Genomic DNA, 23,116 nt, shown 5'->3' on the forward strand with positions numbered 1-23,116 from the left:
ATGATTAGAACTTGAACGCGCCAACCAATTATGAAATAACTTGATAAATGAATGAATAAAAAGTCATTGCAAATAAGAGAAGATATTCTCCCTTTTCAGGCTAGTCATTATTGTCCAACCCTCCATTCCCCTCCACTAAATAACCCCACCCTCCTCCGACCATGTAACATCTAGTACCTTGGTCAAGAGTAAGTACTAGTGTCTTTTTGTCTTAGCCGAATACGAATAGTTTACAGAGCTTGTGAAGAGAAATTATGATCGATAGCCCTTTTCAGTTTTATTTGCCCTCTTCCTTAATGCCAGGGATGTATACAGTTAAGTGTCTATTGATACATCTTCAAGTTTTGTGAAGCGAGGGACGTTAGATGACGAAAGCATGATATGCATTTTCTATGGTGCGTTGCTGATCCGCACTTAGAAGGCAGGAAGTAAAGCAAGGTAAAGAGGAAACACAAGGAATGGAAACGATTGAACTGCAAAGAGACTTCAGGGAAGATCATAAAAAAGCAGATGAGTCGTTCAGAGTAACAAATATCTGAATCATCATGAGTAAGTCAGTAATTTACTTTCATTTTCTTGATTTCTTTTCACCCGACTGTTGTGGGTTTGTAGTAAGGTACTGCAAACATGTAATCGTTGGCCGCATAATTATGTACGAGAATTGTTCTTGCCGGTAGTCTTGACCACGCAAGGCAAGAATGCCCAAGCTTCGGAACAGAGTATATTTCGATTCCACGCAATGCCATGGTTGTCTGTGCACGGGAGTTCTCCTTCACGTAGGATTTTCTTTTATACCTTTCTGCGGGTCTAGCCCCTCACTTCCTGTGAAAAGTATAGATAAAGGTAAAATAAATTTAAAACTATGATCTAACAGGACAACTAATTCAAATACTTAGGACATAGTAACATTGATGTATTTAATTACTATAACACACAACTTTAAGAACAAGTTAAGAATGTTGAAGACCCAAATCAAGGTGAATGGCGCCAAGTGAAACAAATGAATCGCAAAATGAACTATTTTGTTGTGAAATTTTCGTGCCCTAAAATGAGACTTTCTAATAAAAAGGATCGGGTATTTAGCTTCGCTGTAGCCATCATATCAGGAAAAAAAGTTAATTTTTGGAAAAAGTCTTACGAAACATCTCACTTGTAAATGGATGGAAGGGAATAGGAGGGAATAGGGAGAAATTCTTCTTTGTCACAAACGACGCACTTATCTTAGGGCCTGATTACATGAGCCGAGCTGGCGCGGTTAGCCGGGCTGATTTCTTTTGTTTTCACGCTTTGGCGAACACCAAAACAAAAGAACTCAGCCCGGCTAACAGGGCCAGCCCGGCTCATGTAATCAGGCCCTTACTATCCCCAGACCCTCGTTCCATCGTTGCCATCGAAAACATCAACAACACGTCGACTTTGTGGCTTTGGAGGTTGGCGTCTGTCTATTGATTAACTAACGAACGCAGTTCAGGGAACCTCTTTTCAAATTTTGAAGATGAAATTAACATAGTGAGAAGGATGTCTGCCAAACTGCCGTCTTCTCTTGTTCAGACGAAGTCAATCGAGCTCGTTTTGGCGCCAATTACCTCTCAGGTTTGTAAATTTGTTGATCATTGATAATTGATTTGCATGCTGAATTATTTGCTGGGATAAGTATAACTTTGATTGGGTTGGATGTAAATGCAACCTTCAAATTAAACACGAAAAGATTTACACTCTTTTCGAAGCGCTTTTTTTAGAGATCGATCGCGCTTCTTACATGGTTCAGTAAGCGTAACCCACTATGCGGCCCTTTGTGGCAGTTTCTTATTTCTTCTGACTGCGGCTACCTTGGAAGTGGCTCAGGAATCAAATTGTTCACTATTATTACCATCTCTTTCGCATGGAAACTTTGCTCGAGTTGTTTTATCCGCTGCAAGCTATGTCTTTGAGATTTAAAACGAGAGCAATTTGCCGTAGTATGGCGGATCACTCGGACGGCCCGGTACTAGTAGCGTGGAAGCGAGGCGATTCAGTCCTCTGATCCTTTGTTTTGATTACACGTCCTTTTTTCACTGTGTTTTAGTGTAATCATTTCGCGATGCTTTCGTTCTGTTGCGAACCCAAATGCAATCAGAAAGGTTACATATCGTCATTACATATCGAAAAGGTTTCTTTCTTTAACTTTCCTAAAGAGCCTTTGATAAGAAAACAGTGGATACACGCAATCCGTCGAGAGGAACGCAAGGACTTCGTCATAACAGAGAATACGGAAGTCTATCAACGGACGGATTTATGTCAAGGAAGACGGTGTTCCTTCAAAATTTGACTGGTCAGGACCTTCTCCTAAAAAAGAAAGGCCCCGACTGAACGGCAACCGCTGCCTGCAAAGAAAAAACTGCTCACCGAAGACAACTCTCATCGCTCTGATCAGTCTGCGTATGTAAACAATGAAGTGCAAGAAACCGTCGAGATGTCCTCCTTTGAGCCAAGTACAAGGTTCGAAGAAGACACATGTAAAACCCTAAATTTAGAAAGGCAAATCGCCGAATAAAGCAGGAAGATCGGCGAACTAGAAGAGAAATTGAAGCACGCCGTAAGTGAAATAAACAACCTTCGTCGCGAAAACATCGAATTGACTGAGAAATTGACAGGGTGCGAACGCCAACACAAGGAAATGTCTTCGCGTTTAGTTTGTGTCGATCGTTTCATGACGGGCGGAAACGTTTTTTTTTTACACTGGTCTGTCCAGTTATGCGACTTTTATGTCCATTTTCGAGTATTTAAATCCTGGAGACAATTGTACAAACATTCGCTCCAGACGCGGTGTGATAGTTGTCCCTGAATACTTTTATAATTCAGACTCTGACGATGAGAGAAAATGTTCAGGCTGCAAAGAAAGGACATAGCCGAAAGCTCAAGCCACTAGACGAATTTTTCATTGTGCTTTGTCGTCTGAGAAGAGGGTTCTCAGAAAAACATTTGGCCCGTGGTGAAACGATCGCACTCTGTCAATTTCTCTGTCAATTCGATGTTTTCGGGACGAAGGTTGTTGATATTTCACTTACTGCGTGCTTCAATTTCTCTTCTAGTTCGCCGATCTTCCTGCTTTATTCGGCAATTTGCCTTTCTAAATCTAAGGTTTTACATGCGTCTTCTTCGAAGTTTGTACTTGGCTCAAAGGAGAACATCTCGACGGTTTCTTGTACTTCATTGTTTACTGACGCAGACTGATCAGAACGATGAGAGTTGTCTTCGGTGAGCAGTTTTTTTCTTCGCAGGCAGCGGTTGCCGTTCAGTCGGGGGCTTTCTTTTTTAGGAGAAGGTCCTGACCAGTCAAATTTTGAAGGAACACCGTCTTCCTTGACATAAATTTGTCCGTTGATAGACTTCCGTACGCTCTGTCAAGACGAAGTCCTTGCCTTCCTCTCAATGGATTGCATGTATCCTTTGTTTTCTTATCAAAGGCGCTTTAGGAAAGTTAAAGAAAGAAACCTTTTCACCTAATGACGATATGTAACCTTTCTGATTGCATTTGGGTTTGCAGCAGAACGAAAGCATCACGAAATGATTACACTAAAACACAGTGAAAAAAGGACGTGTAGTCAAAACAAAGCATCGGAGGACTGACTAGCCTTACTTCCACGCTATTAGTACCGGGCCATCCCAGTGATCCGCCATATTTGCATTCAGTCTATAGGCTGAGCAGTATGATTCATGTACAGCAACATTTAGCTCTCCAATTCATGCCCCACATCTTTCGACTTTTGTTGATAAAGATTACGTGAATTTGGCTCAATCCAAAGTCCCACGACTGAGTGTGCAAGGGCACTTCTTGGAACTATGGTCCATTTGAAAGAAAGTATTGAAAATAGCAAGAAACTTACTTTAATGACCTTCACAAAAGATGTCATAGTCCTTTGAATGAGGTGTAGGCTACTTTCCACGCCTGTCAACTTACCTTGAACCATCTTCCCAATACCACTGATCAACTTGTGAACTTTGTCCATTAACATATGATTATCATTATCTTGGGTTATCTAACTGAGGTTAACTCACTTGCACATTTAATTACCTTGTCCACCAAGAGAGCTGTCATCCAGTTAACAAGAATTATTATAAAAAGTTTTTTTGGTGCATTTAGAAACCTGAATGCGCTTCTATTACTATATAGAAAAATGTTAATAAATTAGTTGGTACCTATTAAAATGTTTCCCATGACAGCAATAAGTAAAATAAATGAAATAATTAATTGAGAATTAATTCATGCAAAAGCTAGGTACAGTTCCTCATAAAATAAATGAAGATTAAAATTTCCAAAACAAGAATGGTTTAGGCTCAGATTTAAAAGATGAAAGAGACGTAATTTTTAACAGAATCTGATAGACTGTTCCATAATTTAGGAGCAGAGAAAGAAAAGGCATCTTTGCCATGTGTCATAGAGTTCACAGTAAGGACAGTGAAAAGCAGTTTAGAGGATAAGAGTAGGCTTTGTTGTGGGTGGTATTGTTGTAAGAGAGACGATAAGTAAGTGGGACAAAGAATATTAAGAACTTTGAATATAATCTGAGACTCAACAGGTAGCCAGTGTAGTTCTCGAAGAGCAGGTTTGATGTGCTTGTATGGTTTAGTTCCAGTGATAGTTGACTGAGGATGTTGGCAAGTTGACCACCAACTCATCAACAATTTAATTGTTGATGAGTTGGTTTGGTAGTAAGGTGACCAGTACTCTTCTGATTCTTTGGTATTACAGAGTTTGTGTGCTAATGCCATTGATTTTGAGGCTTCAAGCAGGTTGAGCTAATTAGCCATAAAACATTCAGTAAAGATGAGTGATACTCCAACAATGTAAAGCAATTAGGCTCTGAAAGGACACCTTCTTTATTTAAAGAAATAAATTTTGACATTTAACTTTGTGAGGAATACGGTGTGAATTTCAGGCAAAAAATTTTATTAAACTTTTGGTTTTACATTGATTTGCTTTTTGTTGTGTCTGGTATATACTTATTCTTACACAAAGAAAAATAGATAATGAACAGTCTCCGATATGATTTGATTGAGCTGGAATAGATTGAAAGTACAACAATATATGCAAAAACAATGTAATGTACTGGGAATTATCTGGAAAGGGTCAAACTGTGTGGAGGGTGTCTCCCTTAACAGCAACAAACCTGTGCTCTAAATGTACATGTGAAAAAGAGTAAAAAAAAGCAGGATAGGGGAGATTGTGAGGGAGGGAAGCAAAAAAAACAGTGATACTCAAATAAGATGTGAATGGTGAAAGAAGTGACAGTGTGCAGGTGAAGAAAGAAATTGGAGCAAACCTCTTCCAAGCATAATTACCGGCTTCCCTGCCAACGTTGCCATGTTTGCCAGCATGTCAATCACCTTTGATATTTTTGTCATATTTGCCTGTAAATGGATTGGACGTTACTCTAAATTAGTAATTTTGGGAATTTTTGCCAAATGTGCCATATTCGCTAAGGTTTCCTTGCCAAAATTGACACATTTTTCTCTTAATGATCCTTAACTTAAGAGTCCTCGGCAAACATTTGCCAAAATCGCTATTTTTATGGCTGCTTTCATTTCTGGACATACATGTAAGTGTCTCTCCCTCGCTGTGCTGTGTTAAATTTGAATCAGTCATTAAGCATTATTTTCTGCACAAAGGATAAGGGTTACTGTGTTTATGAGATGCATTGTGCTTAAAAATCTTCAGGTTTCCCAGGTGATTTTTTTGAATGAAGTAACACAAAAAGATGGTGTTCCTTTGCCAGACTTGGTTTCCAGTGCCCAACAGATCCGAGGGGCCATCAAGAGCCTGGTACTGGCTGCTCAGATATTGGTCTCTGAAACAACAGATGATGTAAGTACTGTGCCGATTAAGCCTTTTAAAAAATAAGTAATCATGTTTTTTTTTCCTCTAGATATCTGGTGTCTTTGTCATACGTCAGTATCTAGATACTTCTTATAGATGTCAAGTTGTGAAAACTGATCAGGCTTAGCTTGAATCAACAAGAAAAATTGTACTAAATATGTTTCTGTAATGATGGGGGGGGGGGTGATGTTACAAAATCAGCTGGTGGTAACTTTGAATTAAACCTTTGGAAAAAAAGCATCAATTGAAAACAGTGACTTTCTTATTTTAAACTTGAATTCTAGAGGGAAAATGTTATTTTGTATATTTACAGGAGAAGTACGGTTATTGTGCAATGTCTGTGATATGATTTATCATGGATTAACTGATTTGTTCTCAGTAACATTAAGAACTTTGTTGGAAGTTTGAACCTTGCACTTGGTTGTTTAATGTCGTCTGAGGTCCTACTAAATTCGAAATATTACATTCTGATATTATGTTCCGATAGATGGCAAAATTTCCAAGCTGTTAAGTTAAAACAAAGCAAAAAATATCGGACATTTGATGAGAGAGTAGTGGTTGACGCTCGTTAAAATTTGACATTTACTTGTGCCGTTTTTATTAGTGTCTTTCTTTACAATAGCTGAGATAGAAAGTTTGTCAATTTGGATAGAAATTTGAACTGTTACAGACTTAGTTCTAAAGTCTTTTCTTGGTATGGATCAGTGAATCAACAATGATGTGATCTGATATTACAGGATTTGAAATCAGCAATGCCTCCAGCATGTGATTCTGTGACAGATGCAGGGAATGCATTAGTGATGGCAACACATCAGCTTAAACAGCAGCCATTCTCAGGCAAAGTGAGGTAAAACCTGGTAGACTCTGAAAGAAATATCCCTGAAGGAACCATGAAGGTGAATTTAACACTTAACCTTACTTTTATTTTGAGGAGAAATGAGGTGTCACAACTGAAATGTTTTTTAGGCTTGATGCTAGATCAAGTGGTTCAGATGTTGACTCTGATTGGATCACTCTGTAGTTAACGAATGGTGAAACACCACAGCATACACTATTGAGTTGTGGATGCACGCAGGAGGTTGCTAAGCACGAAAGAAGCATAAGAGTCGCTCGAGGCAATAGCAGAGAGCGACTCTAGCTTCTTGAGTGCTTAACAAACCTCCCAAGTGCATCCATAACTCAATAGTGTATGCTGTGGTGTTTACCATTTGTTTTATAACATAACATTGATACATTGTAGCTAAAGAGTTCCCTTTTATTTAACAAATCTTACGCGACCAGAAAAAAACAAACGCGCACGGAAAAATAGTCTTTGCATTTGCTCTCGTCAGCAGCGTACACCCATGGGCAAATGGGGGACGCTAAATTGACCAATCAGAGCGCGTGCTTAACTTTGGTTATGTTATAATTGTCTCTGGCAAAACACTCTACTCCCTCTGTCTCACTCCACCCAGGGGTACAGATATGTTATTAGCCATTTTTTTGTGTAGTATTGCTGAGTATTTTTACAAGTTGTGCAGTATTTTGACAGGCCCGCAGGGTGAGTCAAAATGCAAATAATGAGTAAAGGTAATCAGCGATACGACACAACAAAACTTCTAATAAGTTATTTTTTATCTAACATGCCAGTTTGTTATTCCAGTGTGGGCGAATTTTGCAGATATTTATTTCTGGGGAGTGCGTGACAGAAGTATGCGAAGTGGCACGTTGTCGTGTTGCTGTTTCTATTTTCTTTAATAAATGATGAAATTTCCGTGTAGTCGAACTGTCTTTCTTCATTCGATTTATCTAATCAACTTGGATCAATATTCACCAGCCATTATGATTCTTTGTTGTCAGAGAAATAACTTGAATTGTAGGCCTTTTTTTTTTTTTTGTAACTTCAATCTAATTTGTGGCTTGCACAATGCAAGAAAACCTTTTTAACTGGTTCTCTGGGGTACAAATAATGTGTGATATTTGTACTTGTCTTGGGCACTATTTGTACTCTACGGAGTGTAGTAGTAGTAGTAGTTGGATAATAAAAATGGGTACCAGCAAACTTTCAGGGAAACTTTAAAAATGCTGGAGATAACCCTACGGTGGACAGTAAAGCCTTATCATAACTCTTTAATCTCTGAAGGTGGTAAGCATCTAATTTCTCCAAACAGTATCAGCCCTAAATCAAACATTGAAGTCATGAGAATAAAAGAAGTGATTGTTACTCAGACAATAAGCTCTTGATTGGCAGAGAAATTCTCCTTTTAAGTATCATAGGAAAATGTAAAGAGAACAGAAGGGAGAACTTGCCTGAGTATTTTAGCTGATAATGAATATCAATTAGTCATGTTCATTTCCTTTGCATTAATTTTGATTTAGAAACAAACGCTCCCCTATCTTGAATCAACTTCGGTAGGAAGGTTTTTATGGGTTAGACAGGAGTTCTGAAAATTGAGGAAATAACTTTGAACATGTCAAAGATTTGTCCCAGGTTTGGGTAGGTATATTTAATATTACTATAATTTCAGAGCTAAGCAAAGAGTTTCCAGCAATCTGATTGGTCGAGCGGTTCCTTATATGACGTTATATAAACCGCTCCGCGCAGTTTAGATAAAATGTTAAACTAAAATGTTAATAAATGTTACTAAAATGTTATGATTTTAGAGATTTCTCTGTTGTTCAGCACTGAAATTATACTAAAACAATTATTTGCCTCAGGTTCGGTGAATATTGTCGAACAATCCCCTCTACTTCGTCTCAGGGATTATTCGACGATATTCACCTCGCCATCGGCAAATAATTGTTTAATAATAATAATAATATGGTCTTTATATAGCGCTATTTCTATCACTATACAATAGCGCTGTACAGTAATTTTATAAATCAGACCAATAAGATTATAAAACCATAATAATCTCTAAAACACGAGTAGAAGAAACTAGCCAATAAGATAGTCTGTAATAATGAGAGTAAAAACCTTTAAAACTTATAATGAAATTAACTAATTTCCTAGCCAATTAACTAGCTCACCAACAAATCAACTAAATAACTAACCAACTATCTAGCGGCCTAACTTACTACTTACAACAGGAAAGCCTTGCTTGGTACAGTACTGTGAGACTTGTGTTACTGATGTGTTTAAAAAACTAACAAAGAGATAGAATTGATTTGGATGTAAAAAATTTAGATTTCCCTGGGTTGGAAGTGGACATAACTAGGTTGATTTTCAATTTCAAATAAAACAGTGTTGTTTTATGAGTAACATGCAACTGCAGTTGTGATGTTTTGCTGAGGTTTTGAGGGGGTCATATTTCTCATTAGCCACTGACAAGTGGGGAGGTAGGAAATGTTTGAATAATTTAATTCTCATATGCTGACATCCGATCTCATGCAACCTTAACAACAACATGTTAAGCACTATTGATCAGTACATGTAAATATGCGCTATCTAAATTGGTAATTGTAATTGTAATTATTAGTAAAATTATTTGTTCACAAGTGAGTAAAGAATGACTATTTGATCTGTGCGTGGAAAACAAATATCAGAAAGATCCCTGGATTGATATACTACCCACCAAGCTATGAGGCCACATGTTGGGAGAGAGATAAATTTGAGATCCAAGGTTCTTTTTGGTCACAAAGGCATAAATTTATATGTTACAAATGTTAACAAATAAAGAGTCAGTTTTTTGGGTCATGTTTATCCAATAGGAGTCAATGAGGAACACCAGGATGAGAATTTGTGGACAGCAGGCTCTGTTGGCCTCAATAAACCATCTCAGACTTCTTGTGCTCCTGTGTCTAGATTACTGAATGCTGTAAAGGCCAGAGACTTTAACGTAGCAGAAATGGAACTAAGAAAAGTTGAGTCTAGAGCCTAATGGCTCTGAGTATGCTGGGAAGCACATCAGCTGACAAATCATGGAATTTGGAGAGAGTGAGGTGTGCACTAATCCAGTGTTATAGCAAGTGTACTGTTTTGCCCATATTTAGTCATTAGTCTCATTTACAGCTGTTCTTTGGGATGTCACACAAGGCTTCCCTGAAAGTTAATGTGGGTGGAACATTGTGTGACATCCTAAAGAAGAGGTGTGTAGGAGAGCAAAAACAACTAATAGTTAGTAGAAGTGAATATTTATGAAACCCAACAGATTCCTTTGTTATAGGTTATTGTTAGGTTTTTTTGGGACTTGACTAACAGAAACTTCTGATGAAGCCATTAATCTCTAAGAGTGACAAGCATCTTATTTCTCCTTACAATACCAGCCCTGAATCACACTTTAAAGTCTTGAGAATAAAGAAACTGATCACTGACTAAAGGGGTTCTTGATTTTTAAACAAATTCTCTTTGTCAGCACCGTAGGAAATGGATAGAGGACAATATGAAGAATATGCATACTGAACTCAGAATATAAAGATTAAATTATTTAGCCACAAGTTATAAATGAAAAAAGGAAAGTGTGACCACAGCTATGGGGCTTCCAACCTAAACTGTGGGACTGTGTTTTATTTTATCTCTCTCTTTTTTATTTTTCAGTTTTTCTTAATCACTTCAACTAACTAAAATATTTTCCTTTACCACCTTCTATTTGTCTCATTCTTAATTTTGATTATCCACTTTTATTGGTCAATGGCCTTGCTATCTTACTATTTCCCCCTATTTCCTAGACGTGTTCAGGTCTATGCAGGAGAGATCAAAAGACTCACACCACTTATCATACAAGTAATGCATGATGTTAGAAATGATACAGGTGACTTGGTGACTGTTGAGCCACTTTAGACTATTGGTCGAGAATGGGCTTCCAAAGTACATGTGCTTTCTGGAACTGTTGATGAAATTGTTGTGCCCTGGTCAGCAGCAGCATCTAAACTGGCTCTGGCTGCTCCTTCTGGTGATGCAGAGCAATTAAAAAAAAACCAGGAAAGGTGACTTGAGGTAGAGCTAGCTGGTAACGTTTCAAATTACAATTACATGTCTCAGATTGACAAAGAGACATGCTCCAGTGTCCTGTAAAGTTTCTAAAGCTGACATTTCTAGCATAAGCCATTTTTTATTCACTCTGAGGAAGGGCTCAAAATGTTAGCTTTAGAAACCATGGTAGCCAATTTAAGAACTTGAACTCAGTTGACAAAAAGGAAGTATCTTGTAAAGAAAAGTAATAAAGAAACAGACATCTTTGCTTCCTATTGTTCAAAAGAAAAGTAATAAAGAAACGGATATCTTTGCTTCGTATTGTTCAAACCTGCCATTAGTTTCATGATTTGTTTTTCTTTCTCATGACCTTACAGCCATCACCTGTCTGCTTGTCGGTAAATTATTTGTTTTGAAAGAAGAAATTTTTTGTTGACTAAGAGTAAAAGGGTTAACATTTTTTATTGGGGGGGGAGGAAATGATGTGTCGAAGCTAAATATGTAATTTCCAGTTTTTAAGTGCATGCATGGTTATTCTACAGCAATCATTTGGATGAGATTAAAATATTGGCTTCCTATATTTTGTTTTGGACATACAGGATATTCTGATCACCTGGGTTTTTGTACAGGGTTTGTACAGGTGAAATTTTAAATTCATGTGGGAATTGTGGAATTTAGTGAAAGATCTTTTTTAAAGTCCTCAAAAAATCATGAACGATTGCATGAGACCAAAGATGTTGAAGAAATTGGAAGAATTTTCAAGTGCTCTTTTTCCTGTGCTGCAACAAGTACCTAATTGCAGGTGGTAGTTGTTGTGCTTTGTGAGGTTTCCCTGCCTCTTGTGGAATGTATTTCTCTTTCTTGATTTCCTTTCCTTTGTTCAATTTTTTTTTTTTTACTTGTTCACCAAGGTCAATTGGTTATTACATGTCCTACACAAATAATTTTGGACAAAAGTGGCCAGGAACTTATTCAAGAAAACAGTTGTTACATGCCCTGTACATTTACACTTCATAAAACATTTATTGTTGGTTTGAGACATGGAGTAGAATTTCTGTCCAGGTTTAAAGGAAGGTGCAGAAAATAATTTAATCTGAAATATGGTAAAGGCTTTGGTAGGGGTGCTGCTGGCTTTTCATATTTCATGTAATTCGTTACCCCCCCGACTTAACCCAGGGGTGATGAACGTGTAACTTCTCCCTACAATAATCCTACATCATGCAGCAAAGAGGTAATGAGAATACTGAAATTAATCAGGTGGATGTGGTTATCTCGATCTATAACCAAATTCTCATAATTGAGTTACAAGGAAATTTAATAGATCAAGGGAAGAGATAACAATCAGATCTTGAAGGGTTAAGAGTAGGTGCCAGTGATCTGTGCTTCTATGGGGGACTTGAGGCATGTCTCTGGTAAATTTATCAAGATTTTGTCTCGTACTTAAAAGGTTACACCTTCCCCTCCCCCCCCCCCCCCCCGCTCTGCTCTCCCACCCTTTTTCACAGCTTCCAAGTTGGGTCTAACCATAGTGGATGTAAAGATCGCAACATAAGTTTTAATCAGTTTAAAAGTTTATTACACACTAATAGATTTTGAAGTTCTGGCTCTATTAACAAATACTGGAAAGTTAAAATCATAACTGATAATATCTCATACGTCATCTTCAGATGTTAAAGTCACATTTGTAGTCACAGGCCCTAAATATGTTCAAAACTACTCCAATATGTATAACAAGGGCGGAAACCTTGAAAAAAACTTTTAGATTGATATAATATAAATCTTACACTACTAACCTACAAAAGCAGGCTATTGTTTTAGAAGCGTGAAACAACTTGAACCCGACCGCTGCCATGGGAAAAAGAAGAAAAAAATAAAACAAATGTACTCTACCAAACAATCTGCACTGTTCTTATTAACCAAGCGGGAGGTCTGTATGGGAGAATCTTGACCGAGGTCACCAGTACAGACCTCACTGCTTTCGGTCTGTACCAGCGACTGAGGTCTAGATTCTCCCATTTAGACCGACCTAGCTCGGTTAATAAGATGTTTATTATATGGCTGTGTCTTATATGCCAGTTTTTTATATTCTTTGTACCTTCTTTTTGTAGACTGGTCTAGATGCCAGTCTAGATGGGAAAATCTAGACCGCTCTCAATATTGATTTCAGCCAATCAAATTCGTGAATTCGGCAGTTCCCAGTCCTTGTGAGACACAGCCATATAATAACTATGAACCGCTTATAACTGAGAAAGAACCACATTAACTCATCAGAAAACTATTCCTTGTGACAGACACAGGCGATGAAAGCGTACTGAACCTTGCTGTAAATTTAGGATCGAAACTAACCAGTCAAAAAATGAGAAAGTTTCCTGAGAGGTCCGAGGTTTGTTTGTTCTCTTTACAGTAAGCTTTGTTCTTTTCCCGAAATATTATTGGTTCGTTTTATAAAAAAAAAAAAAATGATTGACATCCTTTTCTCTCGATAAACATGTTCATTGGTTCCTTTGTCTTAATTTCGATCCGGTTCAAATATTCTCGTCGCTGCGAGCGCTTGACAGAGTTGGTTTTCTTTCATCTAAGTTGAGTTTCTAGGGGGCGAATTTTTCACTGAGCCGGTTATCTCACCGTTTTGAATAGTAAGTGGTTCCGATAATTTTTTTTTACAGTTTACAATTGGAATTTCTGAGGCTTAAATATTTAGCTCACACTCAGGCTGACACTTACTTACTAGACTAAGTGCGTATTGCTTACCTGTGTCTGTGATGTTATTGCTAATGAGGTTTAACTTACGTAGCTGACAGTCGTTGTTGTTGATGGCTTCAGCTAAGTGCTGTGCTCCAGTGTCTGTAATGTAATTCTCTGAGAGGTATAACAAGCGTAGCTGACAGTTGTCGTTCTTGATGGCTTCAGCCAAGTGCTGTGCTCCTGTGTCTGTGATGTGATTGCCTGAGAGGCTTAACCTGCGTAGCTGACAGTTGTTGTTGTTGATGGCTTCAGCCAAGTGCTGTGCTCCTGTGTCTGTGAGGTTATTGTTGTAGAGGATTAACGAGCGTAGCTGACAGTTGTTGTTGATGGCTTCAGCTAAATACTTTGCTCCTATGTCTGTGATGTTATTGTCTGAGAGGTCTAACGTGTGTAGCTGACAGTTGTTGCTGATGGCTTCAGCCAAGTGTTGTGTTCCTGTGTCTGTGATGTTATTGTATATGAGGAATAACGTGCGTAGCTGACAGCTGTTGTTTTTTATGGCTTCAGCTAAATACTTGGCTCCTTCGTCTGTCAATTGATTTTTTATGAGGCCTAACCAGCTCAGTTGAGATTTACTACATTTTAACAGTTTGCAAATTTCTAAACAGCCCAATGGACCGATGTTATTGTTCATTAAATCTAAGTGTGAAATTTTTTGAACATTCTTAATTACGTTTACTATTGAAGAGCAATCAGCAGCTGTGAGGTGACAGGAAATCAAATTTACAAAATGAAAGTTAATTTGTTGCATTTTTCTCTGAACCAGTGACTCCATTTTCTCACTTTCGTTTATACATTTACACAATGTCACTGCTAAATCTCGTTCGTCTCTAGTAGGCCAGTAGGACACTTTCGTTTTCTCTTCATCTTCCTTGTATTCGATTTTTCTCTCTCCGGTGTTCGTAGGAAGAAGGTCGGTAATTATCTCGCTCGGTAGATGATCTTTATCGTCCATTAGTCCTGCCAGGAACTGCAGAACTAGCTGCCATTTTCCATCCTTGATGTTCTCGGAAACAAAGTTCCTCAATTCTGTTTCACTCATATTTGCTAGGTGCCTCGAAGCAAAGAACTCTTGCATTGTAAGATGAATGAAACAGAATTGTCGTTCATAAGCTAACTGGCCAGCCGGACGGTCGGGTAAGCGGTGGAAGAGAGCACTGTCTTCCATTCCGCGTACTTTTTTTCCTTCAAGGATCAGCTTTCCTTCTTTGATTCCTTCAAACGCCACTCTTCCTAGTTTCTCGAATGTCTCCTCCACATTTTCTGGCAATTTATCTGATACAAAGTGTTCGCGAGTCATACGTCTGTCGCGGAATTCTTTCGCGTGTTTATAATAAAACACTTTCACTGCAATCTTGTAAATGGTTGTTAATTTGGAAGGGAGAGTAACACCAGCGGAAGGGTCGAGCTGCAATATTTGTGATAGACTTGAGCACATGATGAAGCTGTTTACAGGGATGTAACACAACGAAAGTAAGTTCATGTTGCTGCTGATGTGTCGCCATAGTGTTTCGCCAGCTTGCTTGTCATCTCCGGTAAATTTGTAGACATATTCTTCAATTTGTTCGGTTGAGAATCCCAGAATCTCAAAGGTTTTGTCGAACGGAAGGTCTACGATGCTCGCCAAAGCTGTAGGTCTTGTGGTTGTCAAGACTGAAGCACCTTTAAGGAGTTTCCCGGTCACAAGCCATTGGTAAAGGATTTGGAGCGGCATTTTCTCTTCAGCGCTTTTGGGACGAGGAGGCGCCACGACCATGTTTGCGTTGTCTTTGAATTCGTCAAATCCGTCAAGAAGTATGAGGACACCTTCTGGGTGCTCCAGGATGTATTTCCAGACCTCATCATCCAGGTGATCTGAGGGACTATGTTCTGACTGAGTGAGTAGTTCCCTAAGGCTTAGATCGTTTAACGAGTTCAATCTCCTGAATTTCAAGAAGAAAGCAGCATCAAAGTGGATTCGGGCATTAGTTGTTGCTTGAAAAACTTTATCGAATGCCCAGTCTCTGAGAAGTTTGGTACAACATAATGTTTTACCGATTCCGGGTCGACCGACAACCAAAACTTTCTTACTTTCATCATTTAGGAGGTCTTCCAAGCTTTTGAGTTGAGATTCTTCCTTGCGCGACCTTGGATAAACTTTGAGTTGCTCCTCTCTGTTTTCAGTAAAGTTATATGTAGCTCTGTCTGGAATTACCACTAGGTTTGTGTAAATCTGATCCAGAGTCAAATTTGTAACTAATGCGTGTTCGCCAGGAGGAGCTGAAAACGGTGATCGGAGTTCAAAAAGGTTTTGGGAGTCCTCTTTAATTATTTCCTTTGTTTCCTCGATAAATAGTTGAAGCTTTGATTGCGCTAGATGTGACTTCTGATGGGTGGGACTAAGATGGATTTCAAGAAACTTTGAGTTTTTCATGAAACTCCTCACTTTCCATGCCCGTGCCAAAATGTACACAGTTTCAATTAGAAGACATGCGACATAAATTCCATTTACTGCAAGGACAGCGTTCATCCAGAAGGTTTTCTTTACCGCTCGTTGATTATTACATTCGTGAAAAGTACTGTTTCGGTTGGCATCAGATAAATTCCTTGGCTGATCGGTTCCAGAGTTAAAATAACAGTCAAACGTATGGGGAAACTTTGAAGGATAAAGCAACTGAGTTTGAAGGATCATGAAAAGAACTCCTGATACAAGTCTTGTGGACAGCTGACCGCAGTAGGCGATGAAAAGCTGTTTTCCCGTTGAGGTTTGCTTCGTTTGGTCGCTCGCCGACTGGCTCTCAGGGTCACCGTTACGTGTGGTTGGCAGCGACAGGCGATCGACTGTAGATTTCGCTACAAGGGAATACATAGCACATACAATACCAATAACGAGGAAATTCATGACCACGAAGCCATAGGTAGGAATTCCGTATTTGTTGTACTGCTCCTGGTATTGCACGAAACATTTTCCACGGACAAGATCAACGTCTTCGCTCTTCGCCCCACCACAACGGAAATCAAATCTGGATTCGGCGTTTTCCACTTCACTAAAAATGCCAAGGAAGATTGCACCAATCAGGAACCAAATTAGAACTGCGGCATGGCTAAATTTGTTGAATGTTTTCGGCGCAAGTAATTCCTTGAGATTATCCATCGTTTCAAGTTACTGTTTGTTTTTCGTCTCCGCTTTCGATGAGATAAACGTCGCTCTATTGCTTAGGTTGTGGGCTTTCGGTTACTCATTCTTTCAGATTCGCACGCCATCATTTTCTCGACTACACGGGAAGCTGATATTGGAAACTGAAATAGGAGAATGAAATAGACTGATGTATGTTGCTTGTGTAACATTTTCCTAATTTTAATGCGTGAGATGTTATGAAATGTATTCGAAATAGGCTCCGCAGAATCAATTTCAAGTATGGTGAGAAGTTTCGCTTTCTGAGGTACGCTCAATACTGAGTTATACTTTAAAAATGACTGAAATGTCAACTGTCATTGAAAACTCTCCCTTCACTGTTGATTTCGCCGAGGACCAGAGCTTTTTTCTGAGTATGAAAGCTTTCCATCACGGACTTGATCGCTCGAATCTTATTTTCTCCCAAGAGGCTGTAATTTTTTTATGTTTTCACTTTTGCCTTGTGTAACTGAAAACTGTGACTAACTAGTAAATCATGATAAAACTCCCGTTGAAAATGAAACCACGCATTTTTAGCCGACCGTCATATGTTCCCCTACGGAACTACCTTTCATGCAGATTTTCATAATTGCAAAGTATCCTTGTATTTTCCCAGTGAATAATGTAATGAAAACAAGTGTAACCCGAAAACACTGACCCCCAGTCCACGGACCCCCTACGAACCTGGTTCAAGGACCCTCTACGGACCCCCCTTTACGGACCCCCCATGAAAAGATAATAATAACAATGACAACTTATAGAGATTTGACCTACCATTGTTTTTTCGTTCGCGGTGGCGAAATTTTGACTGTTAAATATTCCAAATATTACCATGGCAATGAAAGGAGGAAAAAAGCTGACTAAAATGTAAAAAAAAAAAGAAAGACAAAGACCGATAACTTAGCTAACTTGTGTATATATATCCTTCTGCATTCGCTGCCACCGATTGCCTCCGCCATTTGTTCGGCTCAATTCCCTGCGTGTTCATTGACTCGATCCAGGCTTAAAAAATAGTGCTCCTACGACAAACAAAGATGTCCATTTTCATTAGACTCATTAAAGATCGCGATATTTGACAGTTATGTGTTTAGTTGCCAAATCTTTCAGCAGGGCGACTTTTATTCAATGATCGATAGACGAGGGAAAATACCGCGCAGCTTTCGAAAAGCCAGGTCACCTTCAGACTCACTCTTGTTCAAAGGCTTGGCAACTAACAGTCAAAATTTCGCCACCGCGAACATAAAAAAAAAACGGTAAGTCACATCTCTATAAGTTGTCATTGTTATTATTGTCTTTTCATGGGGGGTCCGTAAAGGGGGTCCGTGGACCGGTCCGTACATGGGTCCGTGGACCAGGTCCGTAGGGGGGTCCTTGGACTGGGGGTCAGTGTTTTCGGGTTACCCTGAAAACAATAGCCACTTCATTATGCATGTATCTTATGTGCTAACTCGCCTGAAATTAAACAGCTTTCAGCACTGCTACGTGTTGATCTCAGTGGGGTTAACCGTCAGTTAACAGTCAAACTACAGTTTTTTCTTTTTTTTTCCCGTCAATTGCCAATAAAGCAAGCTTATGTAAGCCGTCAAATCCGTTGTCTAAGAAATGGTATTGAGTCGAGGTATGCTCTGAATAAACACTGTCGCCACAATATAAACAAAAGGCTCTATAACTCCTTTTATCAACCTAAGGAAAGACCTGACATCCACCTACAAACAAATCTGGTGGAAAAAAGATTGCTCTTAACTTTGAAGTAAAAAACTTAACTCAGCGAGTTGGGCTTTAAACTTAAACTTCGGAAAAAAAGGTGGTATAACTAAAGATACTTCGGCAAGTTTCGTCCGACTGACACACATTTAGCTGAGAACATTTTTTTTTTCTTCTTGACAAAATTGATTTCATTGAAATGTTTGAAATAAATTACAGTCGAACTTGTATTAGCGGTCAGCCACAGGGTTTGACGGGGTGACCGCCAAATACAGGTTCCATAGATCAGGGTTATTTTAAAAAACCATTAACAGTGATAAACAATGGCACTCTATGAGATGAATGAGTACAGAATCTTGCTCAGAAATACAACTTACGTTGATTTTGGGAGAGACACGGATTAAAAATTATTTGAAAGACAATTCTTAGTTTTAATCGAGTAAAGGGAATGTACGATCTAGATAAAGTTTATCTTAATTAGAAGATTCTTTCCTCAGGAGTTCGAAAATAACCGCCATTTTGTTGTCCAGTTTGGCTTACATTAGCGACAAGAGCGCTTTGAAGTTGCCCTTATTTACAGCGAAGACTCCCAGCGAGATATATGGGCATGAAAGTTGTCCTCTTTGACCTTCGCTTCGAACTGAAATTTGTGTTTACCTTATCTTCATTCAACACAAATTTCATTCATTTATTCTATAATTTTTTTTTAACCTTTTTATTGGACGCGAATAAATTGAAGCTCGAAATGGTGATACACCACGTGTGATAGATTCTCAGTCATCACCCTTGACATGAGCCGATTTTCAACATCGTGCCTCTAGCGTCTGTACGCAGGCTAGCTTTTCCAAGCAAAGTATAAATATATCTAGTCTTTCTTTTGTCTGTTGTGAATACATCAAGTAAGTGTTCTTCACCCCCGCCAGTCGCATACTCCTGCGAAAAAGAAACTAAAAGGCATTAACACATTGCCAGAAAATAACCCAGACACGTTTGCAACAAATACATATTACCCTTCGCTAACCAGGCGCCCATATTTCACTAAATCATCAATTTCACACAATGAAAATTATATAGCAATATTTTATATCTTCTAAACATCTACTTGACGTAGTGCTGATACTTTGAAAAGGAATCGAAAGTTTTATTTTAGTTTTATTTATTTCGAGGTAATTTCTAATGTAAACACTATGACAGAGGCGACTTTCTGGCGCGCGTCGTAAGTGGCGACATTTTGAGTACTTTAGAGTGAAAAATATTGCGGTGAAGCTAATTCTAAGCAATAAAGATTGAAACACCAATTGCAACTTAAAGGTAAAAGCTGAAACAAACCAAATTTAATTCTTAATAATTTTCTTCTGGCATTGGTCTGAAACTAAATGTTTCTAATCAATTTTTTCCATGTTTACGCATACGAAGAATGATTTTCAAGTTCATCATTTCTAACTCGCTGCATGCCAACTGGGACTGTTCTAAGGTCCAAATGGCTCGTGTTCAGTTAAACTTAAAATCCAAGTCGAGAATTAAATTGGTAGCGCCATAGTTAGTAGCTATGGTAGCGCTCTGTTCGCCGCTGTTTTCCTTGTTTACATCCATCTCAGCAGGGATTCAAATGACCATGCTTGACTATTGCTACGTCACAAATGTTATTATTTAAGAAACAAAGAAAGAAAGAAATACAAAAGTGAAAGAAATACCCACCAGAATGTAGCAAAACTAATCGAGTCGGGTGGTTGCAGACAATATTAGAATATATCAAGGAGGTTGGAAATAAAAATTACCAGGAGATTACAATATTGTTAATTTAGAGAAGCGAAATTGATTCAAACAAGTATATGATTATGAGTGACAACGAAGCAAATAAAGTAAATAAAAGTATGAATAGTTTACAGTAGGTTATTGATGTAAATAAATATAGAAGGTGCTATTTTAGTTCCATAAGTCCAGCAGTCATTTTAGCAACAATCGTTTTTTTTTAGAGTCATGATTGTTTTCATTGTTGAGTAATTTTAACAAAACTGTATGGACTTTTTTTGCTGAAAGACCTTTTAGGCAATGAGCGCAAGCTACATGGGAGATTATTCCATACTTTAGGACCAAGTCTTAAAAGTAAAGAGAGTTGTTGGTTAAGCCTTGATTTTTTGACATAATAATTGCCAGCATTAAAAAAGCTCGTATTGTATATGTGAATTTTATGAGACTGAGTGAAGAGATTTGATATTTTAGAGGGTGTAATGCAGATGATACATCATGCATTTGGGCAACCACAGTTTTAAGGTACAACATGTTAACCGGTAAAATATTTGCAGAAGTAAATAGTGGTGTAAGATCAGCTCTGTATTCCATACCATAAATAAATCCAAGAACACGCTTTTGCAAAAGAAGAATTTTGTTCATATGGGTTTCAGCAGCTTGACCCCAAGTAACTATGCCATAGTGTATATAATAGTACGGTATTTATATAGCGCTATTTCTATCACTATCCAATATAGAGAAAAATATATAGGGAAAAATCAGAGAATAATAGCTTTTGAGGAGTTTGTCAGACGGGACAAAACGTCTGATGTTGGCGATTACAGCTACAGTTTTACTTATTTTGCAAACTATGTAATTAATATGTTTCCAACTTAGAGTACTATCAATAAGAACTCCCAAGTACTTCACGTATTCCTTATGTTCCATGGAAGTGATAGTGTTAGTATTGTTATCAATTATTTTTAAGTCAATAGTTGAATTTAGTTTCTTTTGTGAGGGACGGAAGATTACATAATTAGATTTCTTAGTATTCAAAGTTAATTTGTTACCATTTAGCTAGTCAGTAACGTTTTTCAGCTCAATATTAACAGCAGCCAGCACTAAACTATCAAGCATTGAACGTTACAATGAAAATATTTGTAAGAAGACCTTTAATTCTATTTTAAATGATAAGAGTAACCGGTTAAGAAATCTTTTACCCTCAGCCCATAAGTCGTCTTACCATCTCAGACGATGCAGGCGTTCTGAAACACCAAGGTGGAAAACAAATAGGTTCAGGGACACATTTTTTATGAAATCTTGTATTGAGCATGATATTATATAAATATAGCTTTATTAATTTTAATAAAAGGTTTCATCATTTTACAGTATTCAATTTCACTTTTAGCTTATTATTATTCTTACATTAGTCATACTATTAGATATTCTGTTACATTTTTTTTAAATATGCAATTCAGCCCCTTAGAGGGCTGCCATGTATTTATTTATGAAATAAACCAAACCAAAGCAGTCTCAAGCTATTTCAGACTTTTATCAGCATAAATTAAATTGGTATCGTCATCAAAAAGATGAAAGTCAAAGATTTCAGAGCAATTGGGCCCGTCATAACGAAGATAGTGGTTTTCAATGTGAAAATGCCGATATTTGGAACGTAATTGTTTGAACTGAAACACTTTTAGCTCAAATGAATTGCCAGTTAGGGCAATGTAAGTGAAGAACATTTGATATAGGTAAACTTTTTCTAGACCGTACTTTTCCTTTCCGCTTCATATCATGGCCGAAAAAGTATACTAGCTATTTTGAATTTTTAGATTCACATTATCCTTGAGTCTTATGGAAAGCTTCTATTATTTCATACCAGGTATATCCTGGTTTGAATAAAAGGAGTAAGTTTCTAAAGAAACTGTGGTGCTGCGTTAGTGGGGGAGTGTAACAAGGTATTTTGGTTTTATCAACTGAGTTAATAAAGTAAATTAGCCACCGTAAAGAGTTTCAAAGCTGACGTTGCGAGCGTTAGCCCTTCGTCAGTGCGATTCATTCGCCATTCGCTCTGAGGAAGGGCCAGCGCTCGAAACGTCAGCTTTGATACTCTCTACGGTATCCAAATCAACTGAGTTGATAAAACCAAAAATACCTTGTTATATCCTGTTTTGACTGTGTAAAAGACGCACATTGGGTACTGTATTCCTTCCTCTAGGTGGACAACTTAAACAGACACGTGGTCCGCCTCAGGCAGCTGGCTGTGGCAGCTAAAGCTGCGGGGGATGCAGAAGAGTACGCTATGGATGCTGGGAATGAAGGCGAAGCTCCTGCGCATGATCCAGCCTCTCTACAGAGAGTTGAGCTTGTTCATAGGACATCAATAGAAGTTGAACGAATCACACCTCAGCTGATAACTGCTGCTCAGGTTTGTGGTGATCAACTTGCTACAACTCCAAAAGCGTGAAAGAAGCCTGGGAATTGAATTTTAAGAAAATATGTGACTTTTTTATAAAAGACATGTTTCGACAGTTCCTCTGTCATCTTCAATTCAAATATTTACTAAGTACAAAGTTGATTTTAAAGTGTATAACAAAATGCTCATGGGACAAAACAACACTAGAAACAAAAGAATGTATGTAATTACAAAGAAAGTTTTAGATAAACATGATACAGGAGATGATTCAGTGTAAGTTGCTCCATTGAATATGAGTGGCTTCTCTGATTTTAAGTTGGACGGTTGTGGAAGCGGGATTTAAGATGTTAAAACACTCGAGGCGTATGATCTTCTGATACACAAGTGAGACTGCTATGGCAAAACCCTGGTGATTCGCGCTTACGATGCGAAGCGTTCCTAAACGTGAAGGTTACCGACTCATGTAGAGAATGCCGATTTATTTTTGGACTGGTTGCCAACGATAACAGTCAGACTACAAAGCAAATAGGTTGTTTGTGTTTTGAATATGAAATAACATTTGAAGGGTTGAAATCGCTAGAAATGTTACCTACAATTCTGGCCGACAGTCCATACATC

General features: G+C 38.2%; 1 protein-coding gene, 1 non-coding gene and 1 pseudogene across 2 annotated transcripts; 2 read left to right on the forward strand and 1 right to left on the reverse strand.

The window, feature by feature from the left end:
• Nucleotides 1–1,362: 1,362 nt before the first annotated feature.
• LOC111325222 (vinculin) lies at nt 1,363–11,083 on the forward strand. Its single transcript, XR_016000555.1, has 6 exons — nt 1,363–1,593; nt 5,699–5,845; nt 6,595–6,753; nt 8,216–8,333; nt 9,548–9,778; nt 10,505–11,083. It is a non-coding gene; the product is annotated as a vinculin (transcript).
• On the forward strand, nt 1,601–4,955 carry LOC148742710 (uncharacterized; annotated as a pseudogene).
• Nucleotides 11,084–12,301: 1,218 nt separating the features above from the next.
• LOC148742711 (NACHT, LRR and PYD domains-containing protein 3-like) lies at nt 12,302–16,777 on the reverse strand. Its single transcript, XM_088758460.1, has one exon. The coding sequence runs from the start codon at nt 16,624–16,626 to the stop codon at nt 13,438–13,440; it is 3,189 nt and encodes a 1,062-aa protein (XP_088614586.1). The 5' UTR covers nt 16,627–16,777; the 3' UTR covers nt 12,302–13,437.
• Between the last annotated feature and the right edge of the window lie 6,339 nt (nt 16,778–23,116).

The sequence above is a fragment of the Stylophora pistillata genome, chromosome 1, assembly GCF_964205215.1.
Source record: "Stylophora pistillata chromosome 1, jaStyPist1.2, whole genome shotgun sequence".
In the NCBI taxonomy this organism is placed as follows: Eukaryota; Metazoa; Cnidaria; class Anthozoa; order Scleractinia; family Pocilloporidae; genus Stylophora; species Stylophora pistillata.